Source organism: Sarcophilus harrisii, chromosome X (genome assembly GCF_902635505.1).
Source record: "Sarcophilus harrisii chromosome X, mSarHar1.11, whole genome shotgun sequence".
Classification (NCBI taxonomy): domain Eukaryota; kingdom Metazoa; phylum Chordata; class Mammalia; order Dasyuromorphia; family Dasyuridae; genus Sarcophilus; species Sarcophilus harrisii.
In genome coordinates, this window is record NC_045432.1 from 11,669,770 (window position 1) to 11,683,633 (window position 13,864).

The window sequence follows — 13,864 nt, forward strand, 5'->3', positions numbered from 1 at the left end:
GTTTACCCAATAGGGTAAACAGATTGTGACTCTTTGAAGGCAGGGGTGGGGGTTGGCTTTTTTTCCTCTTTTCTTGAATCCTCATTCTTAGCACAGTTTCTAGAACATAGTAGGCACTTTATAAATGTTGATTTGCTGACTGACTGTCCTAATGGAGCTTCCATTCTGTATACGTAAGCATATGATGTCATTTTTTGGAGGGGGTGAGTTGGGGGGAATTAAGTTGAACATTTTGAAGAAATGATTATGGAGAAGTTCCGAAGAGGGAAAAGTGGTTATGATAATAAGAGGCAAGAAGAGTGTTCCAGGCATGGAGCACACGCCTTGCAAAAATGTGCAGTTGGGAAATGGAGGGACAACACTTAGACATCGTGGGGGCTTGGCCTCGTCTGGCTGAACTTTGAAATCCTTTCCATTCCACAAACCCAACGTTTCTAACCACTGAGGGTGCCAGTGAGTGTCCACAGGAGTGACATCTTTGGACCCGAACCGGCCAGGGATTGAGGGTTGGTGGAGGAGGGTGGCACGAGCTAGCTACCAGTACAGCCCTGAGCTTTAAGTAGCTCTGGAGGTTCCGGGATGCTCTTGTCCTACTGGACAAGGGATACAGAGAAAACCAGAGATGCCCAGGCCAGGAGGAGGGCAGGGAAGGTAGTGAGACCCTGAGAAGGCGGGGCTTGAGGCCAAGAGGCGTGGCCTAAGTTCTTGAGAGAGGGGCGGGGCCCGGGAGGCCGCGCCAGGGGAGGAGGCGGGGATGCGCGCCCCTGGAAACAGCTGCGGAGCGTGAGGGGAGGGGGAGGAGGCGACTGCGGTGGCCGTTGGACAGCTGGAGCAGTAGGAAGGGGTGGAGCAGGAGGAGGTGGGGTGGGGAAGCGGCCGAGACTGCCGGTCCTGGCCCCTGCATCCCCGGGCCAAGCCCACCACCTGGGACCTAGAGTGCAGGAGGCCGAAGCCATGGAGTACATCACGCTGCCCAAGGTAAGGCTTCCCCCTTGAGCTCGGGGCCACTTCCGGGCTCAGAGTATCTTCTCCCTCTCCTCTCCAGAAGGGTTTCGCCCCCACGAACAAGCACTCGGGGTTCCCCTTTGGATGGCGGGTGTGGTTCTCCCCGCCACGCCGGAGACTCCACTGAACTTTCTCCACTCAGTACCGTCTTCCTGGCCAGTCCTCCCTAAACTAACCCTGGCAGTGTGGTGTAGTGGGAGAGCTGCCCGCTGGCTTTGACTCCAGATCCGGCCTTCCCTTGGAGAGATGGCCCGTGGATTAGGCCCTTCCCTTTTCAGGACCTTTGCTTCCCCCTCTGTAAAATGTGGGCTTAAGACTGGGTCCCCTAAAGCCCCTCGTGCTCTGATTGGAGAGTCGTCATTTCCGTATAGGGAAAGAACTATCCAATGAAGAAACTCCCTCAGCCAAAGTGGAAGGACAACTCCCCTGCAACTTTTATGTAGTCTTAGGGAGTTTTATTTAAAAAAAAAAGAAAGAAAGAAAGAAAGAAAAGAAGAGAAAAACAAAACCTGTGATTTCATTGGTGGAGGGAACTCCCAGTGAGAGAAATCTCTCCACCCATGAAAATCTGAGTGTAATCTTAGAGGGCTGCCTGGGGCAGTAAGATGTTAAGTGACTAGCCCTTAATTGTGGGAGAGGCAGAGGTGAGAGATTTGATGATTGGGGGTGGGGGGAACTCTTTACATTTTACTACCATCTTCCCTCTCTGATATTCTTTGAAAAAATTCACACACCCCCCACTCCATGAAATATATAGAACTGGTTAAGCATGCCTGGCAGTAGTCAACAGCTGCCTCCAATCCCAGCTCTGGTTAATAGTAGCTGCCATTTTTATCAATGGATAATAGGCTCTGGACTGGATTGGTTCTAAGATACTCCTCAGCTTTAACTAGGTGATCCTAAATAAAAGGGCATCACTGTGACTTGCTGGAATATCTGGGAAGGACTCTGAGAGGATTTACCTGCTTTCAGAAGAAAAACATAAGCAAAAGGGAGTAGACAGCCCAGTTTTGTGTATGAAAAACACATACTCATCAGGAAATCCTGGAACCAGAGGAGCCATTGGCGTGAACATTGGCAGGGGGAGAAATAAATGCAAAGTCATCACAGAAGACCAGACAAAATGAGAAAGAAGAAAGGACGTTAGGAAGCAGACCAAAAGCCCAGCATAGAGGCATGAAGCAATAGTTGAAACCCTACTGGAACTCTATTCTAGGTTTTCTTTATTGATAATTTGATCCTTCAAAAGGTGGAGAAATCAAAGGGAGGGGGATGTGATTTACTGAAATAGAAATGAGGAGAATCTTAGGGAGAAGGAACCAATATTAAAATTTGTGAAAGAAAAAGAAGAAAACTGGGCATAGTATGATATCTACCCCCATTTTGGAGAAAGAACATTTCAGAGGGTTCATAATAGGGTAAACAGTGCTGAGGCATTGAGGTAACCTATTTGTCAGAACTCTCTGCCTATAATTAGGAAAACCTGAGTTCAAATTCAATCTCATCTACTTACTAAGGGCACAACCATGGGCAGGTCATTTACCCTCTGTTTACCTCAATTTCCTCATCTGTAAAATGGGGATAATAATAGCACTTACCTTGAAAGAATTTTGTGGGGATCAAATGAGATAATGGTTGTAAAGTGCTTAGTGCTATATAAACTTAACTAGTGTCATTATTATCTGTCCATAAGAGTCTCAAGAATTACATTCTGAAGATAGAAAGAGAAACATTTCCAGTGAAGAGATGAAAGGGAATAACTATCTAAAAAGACTAATATGACCAAAGAAGTTTTTTTTTTTTAAAATGTTATTGCCAGTTTATGTCTTTACAACACTTACATTTCCTATGGTATTCCTCCCCTCCCTGTTTACCATTGTATCTCTTTCCCTCCCAGAGCCATCCTTTTTCATAAAGAATTTTTTAAAAGGAAGAAAAAAAATTAGCGAGACTAACAACATGTCGAGAAAGACTGACATTATACAAAGTGTTGCCCACCTGTGGTCCTCCACATTTTCAAAGAATTAGAAGAAAGTATCTTTACCCCTCTTGTTTCTAGGGCTAACTCAAAGAGAAAAACAAAAGCTGGTTAAACCTGAGTTTGAAAGCATGATCTAGGCCTGGAAGAATAGCATCAGGAGCACTAAAGCTTTGAGTATACTGAGGCTGATGGTGAGCAACTTGAACTTTTTTTAAAGCACTTTATGAAGAAGGTGATGGCTGCTAGGATTGTCTTCCTGCTTTCCAGATTGTTGGGAAGGGCCACAAAGAATGAAGATAGGTAGAACAGAATGGACTGGGGATGTTCTGCAGAATGTATGAACAAAAGAAGAAGTAATTATTCAGCACTTGCTAGGTGATAAGGTCTGAATATACATATAGAAAAGAAAATCGGGCCCGTCTATGGATAGATTTTCAGAAAATTAGGACTACGAAAAGTTTGGTAAGCATGCCTTTTCTAGTAAGCAGAAGGCATGTTCCCATTGAGTTCCACATTTACAGGAGATTTATCTTGAAAAGCTTAAAGAGGATCTCTTAGGTACCAGGAGAACATATTTATTGGAAAGGCAAAGGCCTGTAACAGAAGACCAACTTTTCATAGTCCAAGTTTTCTGAAAATCTATCCATACAAGGGCTAACCTTGTTTTTGTTGTTTTTTAACTTGAAAAAAAATTTTTTCTAAGGAGAAAACAGACATAGGCAATCAGCCTGAAGTAAAATCAGTCCTTGTGCAATCTTTCCTTTGCCTTTTTTTTTTCTTCTGAATTTCAAGTCCAGAAACACTTTGGTTCTGGCTTCAGACATGTAGATTTCTTAAATGATAGGACTTAGGGCTGAAAAGGACCTTAAAACTCATCTAGTCAGAACACTTCATTTTACCAATGGAAAAACTGAGCCCAGAGAGGAGAAATTATTTTGCCCTAAGTCACACAGATAGTAAGTAGCAGAGCTTGGATTTAAATGCAGGTTCAATGATTGTGCTGCTTCCACTATACCTTGTTACCTGATTTAATAAATGTGTTCATCATCTACTAATAGCACATACCAGGACTCTCTTTTTGTAGAATTTTTCACTGGATTTTTTTCAGAAGACTGGAATAACAGCATTTCAAACTTGGAAGAGACCTAAGTGGGGATCTAATTCAATTTATATCTGAACTCTTACTCCCTACTGCAAGGGTTTTTTAACCTGTGATCAACTGTGGCTAGGCTTCAGGGGGGCCCCAAATTTGAATGAAAAAAAATTACTTCTTTTTTTCATTATCCTTTGGCCCCCTTTATAATCCCAGTATTTTATTTTATGCATTTAAAAACATGGTCCTGAGAATGGATCTGTAGGCTTCCTCAACCTGCCTATCCAATGAAGGGGTAGAGGGAAGGGTCCAGGACACACCAAAAGTTCAGAATCTCTGCTCTATGATCCAGCCAAGTGGTCATTCAGTCTTTGCTGGATCACCATAGAACAAGAGTGCACTGCCTCCATATTGGCTCAAAATACTTCCTCAGTCTTCACTTTCCCTCTCTCCCTTCTTCCTTACATTGTTGATGTTTTATACTTCCTTGCTCATCCTAGTAAAGGAGAGATCGAAATAAGAATGCCTTCTTCAGAAAACAGAAAAGGTCTTTTGAAAATGTGAAAAGAAAAAGAGGATAGGATTTAGAGTCACAATACCTGGGCCTAAATCCCTATTCTTGTTACTGTCTGAGTGATTTTAGTCAAGTCATTTCACCACTCTGCGCTTCAGTTTCCCTTGACTACAAATGTGGGAGTTAAACTCAGGTAACCTCTAAACCCTATGTTTTTCCAATAATATTCATGATGAATGCTGTTTGAGGTAATATGATGATGGTCAATGATAGGATGGGGCATATCCGATGCATATTCTTAGGCCAGAAAGTTCTTCTGCAGCCACATTTCCTCATTTAAAAAAAAAAACATAGATTTGAACTATTGCCAATATTTATGGCAAATCAGGGTAGTAAATGCATTAAGAAACCTCAGAAGTCTACCTCATTTCCTTTCTTCCTGGAAGGGAAATAGAAAAGACCATGTTTTATGTTTCACAGCTTCTCTAAGAGCAGAGTTCTTATAAATGTCACAACATCCGGTGTGGTCATGGTCAAGGATATGTGGGAGAAGGGCATTGAGCAAGCAGCTTTCAGAAGGACAGGGCCATCTACACTACTTAGCCAGGGTGACCACTTGAAAAGCAGGCTGATTCCTTGTTCTTGTAGGCAGAGAATACAGTTTTGTATTTTGATTTTGGGGCTTAGTTTGGGAGAGCAGGCACCATACCTTGTTTTCTTGTATTTTGTACACTGTATTTCTGCCAGTGTATAGTACAGTTCAGTATATACTCCCAGGCTAAGAAATAGTTTGGAGTTTGGGGTTTTCACTCTCCTTCCTTCCTTCCCTCTTGTGTGGCTCAGTTCTTTTTTTTTTTAATAGCCTTTTATTTACAGGTTATATGCATGGGTAACTTTACAGCATTAACAATTGCCAAACCTCTTGTTCCAATTTTTCACCTCTTACCCCCCCTCCCACCCCTCCCCCAGATGGCAGGATGACCAGTAGATGTTAAATACATTAAAATATAAATTAGATACACAATAAGTATACATGACCAAAAAGTTATTTTGCTGTACAAAAAGAATCAGACTTTGAAATAGTGTACAGTTAGCTTGTGAGGGAAATCAAAAATGCAGGTGGGCATAAATATAGGGATTGGGAATTCAATGTAATGGTTTTTAGTCATCTCCCAGAGTTCTTTCACTGGGCGTAGCTGGTTCAGTTCATTACTGCTCCATTGGAAATGATTTGGTTGATTTCGTTGCTGAGGATGGCCAGGTCCATCAGAACTGGTCATCATATAATATTGTTGTTGAAGTATATAATGATCTCCTGGTCCTGCTCATTTCACTCAGCATCAGTTCGTGTAAGTCTCTCCAGGCCTTTCTGAAATCCTCCTGTTGGTCATTTCTTACAGAACAGTAATATTCCATAATATTCATATATCACCATTTATTCAGCCATTCTCCAACTGATGGGCATCCACTCAGGTTCCAGTTTCTAGCCACTACAAAAAGGGCTGGTGTGGCTCAGTTCTTGCCCCAGCTTCCTCCATCCCTTCAGCAAGTATTCTTGCATCGCATCTTTCCCAGTCCAACACTTTCCCTCTAGTACTTGCTCCCTTCATTGCTCCATGATTCTTTCTAGCAGGTAGTCCTAGACACCCATCCACTCCTGATCCATCCATACATGCACTGAAAGTTCAGACCCAAAGATTTGTTTTGGAATGCCTCAATGGTCATTTTTACAAAAGATTTGGATGAAGGGATCCTTATCAAAAGATCTTGCAACATTTAGTCACATATTATAAGGTGAAAATTAATAGGAATAAATGTAAATTTTTTTAAAAAAAGCTTCACAAGCACAAGATAGTAGAGATATGCCTCAACAACAGTTTCTTCAGGGGGCCTTAGTAGGTTATACTCTCAGTGTGATGTGGCATTCAAGAACACCAATGTGATCTTAGGCTGCATTTGAGGACTTGGCAGATGTTAGTTCTGCTGTCCTCTGCCTTGATCCCATCTACTTGTAACTGGAATACAGTGTTCACTTCTAGGTGGTAAAACTGGAGAAACTCAAAAGGAGAGCCACTAGGATAATGAAAGAAATGTTTAATTCTTATATATCAGTCACAAGTAGCAAATTGGAATTTAATTTTTTCTTTCTTTTTTTGAAATTAGGTTGAAAATGTCCTATCACTGAATCGTTATGTAAACAAGAAACCAGCTAACGGGACTCTCTATCTTACTGCAACCCATCTGATCTATGTAGATACTTCAGCTGAAGTTCGGAAGGAGATCTGGGTCTGTATTCCCGCTAAGAAATAAGAAAGTATAACGTGGACTTGCACATGAATTTTTCTTATTGGCCATATAGAGGTTTCCCCAGAGCACCAGGTTTTAGTAATTGATTTATTTTTTTTTACATTACGTAGATCCTTTCCTCCAAAGAACACTGTTCAGGTTAACTACTTTTAGTGAGAGATATAGAATGCAGTGACCAGTTCATTGTATTTCAACAGATGTTTTGTAAGCACCTACTAAGTGCATGGCACTATGTGCTAGCTTCTCACACCTCCAAGGGTGATGTAGTTTGTAATAGGCAAATCTTGTTTATTTTTAAAAATATTATACTTATTGTACTATATATACTAGGTAAATAAAATTTATAGAACTTTATGGAACTTAGATCTTCTCTAAATCCATGCTGCCATGGTCATATAGCTAATAAGTTTCCTCATCTGAAAACTGAGGGAGTAAGAAAAAGTGATCACTAAAGGAATGTTTCAGAACTAAATCCGACCATCCCAAATTGGTAGAGCCAGGACTTGGTCCTAGGTCAGCTCACTCCAAGTCTGTTGTTCTTTCCACCTGTAGTCCTTTAATAGCTTTATTTTTGGTCAGATTGTGGATTCATTGTGGCCCACGATGGCCTTCAAGAGGTCCTTTTTATTTTATTTGCCTTTTTTAATATGCTAATTCATTAAAACTTATGCTAAGATAAAGTGATATTGTAAGTGACATCTTTCCTTGCTTACCTACCTAAGTAGAAGTACAATGTTTTCCTTTTTTTAATGGGTACTTTTGGCCACCTAAACTATTGCCAATATCTGAGAATCACCATTCTGAGAGTCAGTGTTGGGCATTTAATTTCACTGCTGAAGAAATTTGCTATTTAAAGGCTGATTTATATTTCATCTTCTACAGATTCTGCACCACCACATTGCTGCTGTGGAGAAGTTAGCCCTTACCTCCATGGGGCATCCTCTGATCTTACATTGCAAAAACTTTCGGACAGCACACTTTGTCTTTGGGTCTGATTGGGAATGTCATGAAGTATATGTTTCCTTGCTCAAGCTCTCCCAACCAGGTAGTTAGGCTTGGTGAACAATAGAAAAACTTGGGGAAAAGAAGGAATGGGGCATGGAAATTATGACAATTGGTTGTTGCCTTTCTATGAACCTCACTAAAATAGCGGGTCTTTTTGATATGTTAAAAATGTTTCCCCTTGGTTTTGAAATCCGTATCAGAACATGAAGTTGCTTTCTTGTACAGAAATATAGGCTGATTGCTTCTTCCAAGTTTGGGTATCATGAATAACTTTTGGGGATCCAGGCCTATGATTTTAAGAGGGTAGAGGAACTTCTAAAAAAGAGAACCCCTGTTGTCAGCAACTAGCTGTAACCTAAAAATATGCTCATCTGCCTGATTTCTCTGGAAGACTTTGCTTCTCTGAAAATTTGGTATTTGTTTTTATTGATGCTAGACTGTGATTTCAGTTCACAATAAGGAAATCCCTCCTACCACTGTATTCCAGCAATTTCATCATAAAGAGTTTACAAGGACATTGAAAAATTAAATGCCCTCCCATGGTCATACCACTGGAGGCAAAAATTTAATTCAAGCTTTCTTGACCCTTGCTCTATACCCTATGTTCCTCTTAAGATGGTGCAAGATTCTGCTATTTGGCTTCTGAGTCCTATCATTGTCATATCCCATCCAAGTCATTGATGAAAATGCTGATCAACACAGGGGCAGCAAATTGTTGGGGTATTCCACTAATTACTTCTCTCTAATTTGTCATCGATGAGTAGTTTTTGGGTCAGATCATTCAACCGATTCCAAATGCTCCCAATTCTACTATCATCTAACTCTCAGCTTTTTAAACTGTTTTTCACAACACCCCATATATGGGACCTCATAACTGAGCATGGGGGTCATGAAAAAAAATTTATTGGGCAAAAAGGGGTCACTGGTGAAAAATGTTTAAGAAGCCCTGCTCTAGATCCCAGTTTCTTAAACTGTGGTTTGTGACCAAATCTGAAATCACAAAACTGAATGCAGGCATCAGGAAATTATGATTTAAATGCCCAGGGTCATGCAAAAGCTTCTCAGGCAAAAAAGGGATCACAAGTGGAAAAGTTTAAAGAAGGCCTGATCTAACTCACAACTCATATCTCTCCATCTTTTCAGCAAGGATGGAAAGCAACTTTGTCAAATGCTTTAGTGAAACATAAGTATTGGATATCTACAGCATTCTTCAATTTAGTCTAATAAACCCATCAGAAAAGGAAATGAGATAAGTTGGGCCTGACCACTACACTAAGCTGCCTCTTCCTAATGTCACTTTCGATATGCCCAGACAGCCCTAGGGAAAAACTTTTTATACATCAAATTTGCCTTTGGGTACAGAGAAACATTTTGGGTACAGAGGTGTACTTTTATTTTTCAAAACTGTAACATTTCTTGCAAAGAGGCAGCATGATGATAATGGACAGATCCCCAGATCTAGATAATGGGATCTAGAGCAGGGCTTCTTAAACATTTTTCACCAGTGACCCCTTTCTGCCCAATAAATTTTTTTCATGACCCCCATGCTCAGTTATGAGGTCCCATATATGGGGTGTTGTGAAAAACAGTTTAAAAAGCTGAGAGTTAGATGATAGTAGAATTGGGAGCATTTGGAATCGGTTGAATGATCTGACCCAAAAACTACTCATCGATGACAAATTAAAGAGAAGTAATTAGTGGAATACCCCAACAATTTGCTGCCCCTGTGCTGATCAGCATTTTCATCAATGACTTGGATGGGATATGACAATGATAGGACTCAGAAGCTAAATAGCAGAATCTTGCACCATCTTAAGAGGAACATAGGGTATAGAGCAAGGGAGGTGATTGTTCCATTGTATTCTTCCCTGGTCAAACTATGTCAACTATTGTGTTCAGTTCAACTTTCCCGCATCTTGGAAGGACTTTGACAAACTGGAAGGTTCCCAGATAGTGATGGAAGTAGATATCATTCCATCTGATAGCCGATTGAAGGATATGAAGTTGCTTTGTCTGAGGAAAAGATGTATATAGAGGGAATCTGATAGTTATTTTCCAAGTATTTTGGGTGGAAGAAAGGAAACAGTTTTGTTGTTCTTGGATTCAGAATATAGAAATAGAACTGGTTTATAAAAGTTACAAAGAGACCTACTTTGGCTTAATGACAAAATTTCTAACAACTTGAATAAGTTGCCTTGGAATGTGTGGGATTTTCCCTTCCTTCAAAGAGTCAGGGATACTGAGGAGGGGGTCCCTGAGTGTGAACCACTTGGATTACAGTTTGTGAAGATCCTTCAGACTCCAAGATTCTGAAATTAGTAGGAAAAAAAACAGGATTTGGATTCAGATATTTTGGTGGACCTCATTTTCCTCATCTGTAAAATGGTAAAAGTGATTTCTGAGGTCCCTTGTAGTCCTAAATCTAAGAGTCTGTGATCCCTACCTGGGTGATATTGGGAAAGTCACTTAACCTTTATGGGCCTTAGTTTCCTTTTTTTGTAACATCATGAGGTTAGATTAGATGGTCTCTAAGGCCTTCTTTCAACATTACATCCTTGAGAACTAATTCTTAAATCTCTTAATTCCTTAAAACTCCCTGATAATTGCATCAATTTCATTACTGTTTCTAGTGAGACCAGAAGAACTTTATGCATTTTCTTATAACCCCAAATCTTCAAAAGATGACAGAGAAATTGGATGGAAAATGATTGACTTAAAATCAGACTACAAGCGTATGGGAATCCCAAATGACTACTGGGAAATAACAAATGCAAACAAAAACTATGAGGTAATTATGAAAGCTTACAAAGAGCTGCTCCAAATATCTTTGTATATATGGGGCCTTTTCTTTTTCTTTGGGACATAGGCCTAGTAATGGTATATCTGGGTCAAAGGATCTGCACATTTGAACATGAATCTACTTGTATCAACTTTCATTTCTAGTGGACTCTAATAGACCTCCTTGTGTGGGGATTTCAGTGATTTGTATATGTGAACATACATGTTGTTCCTCTGCCTTAAATTCCAGACATTCTGAGAATATATTTTGTTGCTGTATAATTTTACTGTGCCTTCTTTCTGGAAATTAACAGCAGTATTTGAAAAAAAAAATTTATAACCTGTATAACATTAGACAAGTTCCTTCCCTTCTGTGAGCCTCAGTTTCCCCATCTACAAACTTGAGGGAATTAGACTATATGGTCTCTAGAGTTCTTTCCATTTCTAAATCCAGTGATCCTATGAATAATTGCTGCTAGGCCTGCTATTACCAAATAACTATTATAAGAATTAAGTTGATTTTTGTAGTTCTTACTTTTAGGTTTGCAGCACATACCCTCCTGAAATTGTCATTCCAAAAGTGGCTAGCAAGGCGATAGTCATGGGCTGTTCTAAGTTCCGAAGCAGAGGACGCATCCCTGTGCTTTCCTACTTCTACCAAGAGAACAATGTAAGTGGAACCTACTTCCTCCCCACATACTCTGACTTTTAAATTGATTTTCTTTCCTCTTTATTGACTTTAGCCTGGGGGATGGGGGAAGCCATAAAGTAAAAGGTTAAATGAGCATCCTTAGTCTTCTCATTCACTCTCATAGCTCCAGCAGTCTTAGATATGAAATTGATTTCCAAAGTTATATTTCCAGCTCAAACCTTCCCCCTCCCCCATCTCCAGTCCTCCATTTCCAAATTATAGTGTCGTGTAGTAGAAGTGGCATTAGAGCAGGAGTCAGAGAATCTGGGTTAAAATCCTGCCTCTGCTACTTGCTATTTGTGGGACTTTGGGAAAATTACTAAATCTTTGGCACTCAGTTTTGCCATCTATAAAATAGGCTTGGATGAAGTGATCTCTAAGGTCTCTTGTAGCTCTCAGTTCTTTCATCGTATGATCTTTACATAAGACAGTGAGTTGAAAATGACCTCAGAGTTCATCTTGTCTAAGATTTTCTCATTTTACAGGTGGGGACACTGAGACCCAAAGGGGTTAAGTGACTTGCACCATTTGCCTGCTGAATAGTCCTTTTGGTCTTTAAATCCACCTTGTAGAAAACCCAAGATCACTGGCTTTCCTCTCAAAACCTCTTTCCAAAGATTCTGTTTCCATTGATGCTTCCATCACCTTCAGGTATTAATTATGTTTCATTCTTCCCTCTGCATCCATAACCAATCAATTAATCAATTCATGTCAATTCTACTTCCAAGTGAATAACATTTTTCATCCTGGTCCTTGGAAATTATTTTAGATCATTGTCTTGATCAGAATAATTAAGACTTTCAAAGTTGATTATTCTTATGATATTACTGTTGCTGTGTACAATGCTGTCTACATTGTACTGCAGTATCCTTCCAGAGTTTGGGGTTTCCAGTTATATCAGAAACCATAGATTTCTGTTGCCCTGTTTTTTTGGTACAATTTGTAGGGTAGTTGGTGGAAATTCACTCAACTAATCTTTACTATGAATCTGTTCTGTGGAAAATGGCATTTTATTAGGAAGACTTCTAGTTTATTCCCATTATAGATAATGCCTGCTCTTGGTTGCAGATAAATGTTATTTATTACAAATAAATGCTATAGTTATTCCTAGGATTTCTAGTGATTTAAGTAGGAATTCATATTATATTTTGTCAAAAAAAAAAAAACTCTTGCTGCATCTATTGAGAGGATCGTGTGATTTTGTTGGTTTTGTTATCGATATAGGCAGTTATAGTTTTCCTAATTTCCTAAATTCTTAATATAAATCCCACCTGGTCACAATATATGATCTTTCTGATATCTTGTTGTCTCTTTGCTAGTATTTTATTTGTAATTTTTATATCATTGTTCATTAGAGAAATTAGTCTCACTTTTCTTTTTCACTTTTTCCTCTCCCTGTGCAGCCCTCCTTCTCACCCCTTCACTTTTTTAGATCATTCCAACATAATGATCTTATACCTGTGCTCTCTCTCTATGTAGGTTCTTTCTAACTGCCTTAATAATGATAAAATTCTTAGGAATTGCAAGTATTATCTTTTCATGTAGAAATACAAACCTTATTGAGTCCCTTATGATTTTTCTTTCTTTCTTTTTTTTTTTTTTAAATTTAATAGCCTTTTATTTACAGGTTATATGCATGGATAACTTTACAGCATTAACAATTGCCAAGCCTCTTGTTCCAATTTTTCACCTCTTACCCCCCACCCCCTCCCCTAGATGGCAGGATGACCAGTAGATGTTAAATACATTAAAATATAAATTAGATACACAATAAGTATACATGACCAAAATATTATTTTGCTGTATAAAAAGAATCAGACTCTGAAATATTGTACAATTAGCTTGTGAAGGAAATCCAAAATGCAGGTGGGCATAAATATAGGGATTGGGAATTCAATGTAATGGTTTTTAGTCTATGATTTTTCTTTCATGTTTACCTTTTTATGCTTCTTTTGAGTTATATGTTTAAATGTCAAATTTTCTATTCAGTTCTGATCTTTTCATCAGAAATTCTTGAATGTCCTCTAGCCCATTAAATAACCATTTTCCCCCTGAAATATTATTTTCAGTTTTACTGGGCAGATTATTCTTGTTTGCACTCCTAGTTTCTTTGCTTTCTGGACCATTATATCCCAAAAACTCCATTCTTCTAATGTGGTTGGTAGCTGCTAAATCTTGTGTGATCCTGTCTTTGGCAGTCTTTCTTGCTACTTGTCGTATTTTTCTCCTTGCCCTAGAAGCTCTGAAATTAGGCTATAATATTCTTGGTAATTTTCATTTGGGGATCTCTTTTCAGGAAGTGTGATTGGTAGAATCTTTGCATTTCTATTTTGCCCTCTGGTTCTAAAATATTGGGGCAGTTTTCCTTGATAATTTCTTAAAATATGATGTTTAGGCCCTTTTTTGATCTTGGCTTTCAAGTAGTATAGTAATTAATTCTTCCTTGATCTATTTTCTAGGTTAATTGTTTTTTCAATGAGATATTTCAGG

The 13,864-nt window shown here is 39.3% G+C and overlaps 1 protein-coding gene across 4 annotated transcripts in view; it reads left to right on the forward strand.

Annotated features, from left to right (window-relative positions):
• Positions 1-773: 773 nt before the first annotated feature.
• MTMR8 (myotubularin related protein 8) overlaps positions 774-13,864 on the forward strand; it is a 39,683-nt gene continuing 26,592 nt past the window's right edge. For all 4 annotated transcript variants that reach the window (XM_023507246.2, XM_003775156.4, XM_031945210.1 and 1 more), the window contains exons 1-5: positions 774-978; positions 6,757-6,879; positions 7,783-7,945; positions 10,536-10,693; positions 11,225-11,353. In XM_023507246.2, coding sequence (XP_023363014.1) covers positions 955-978; positions 6,757-6,879; positions 7,783-7,945; positions 10,536-10,693; positions 11,225-11,353 — 597 coding nt within the window. In that variant the 5' untranslated portion in view covers positions 774-954. The remainder of the gene's footprint in view (positions 979-6,756; positions 6,880-7,782; positions 7,946-10,535; positions 10,694-11,224; positions 11,354-13,864) is intronic.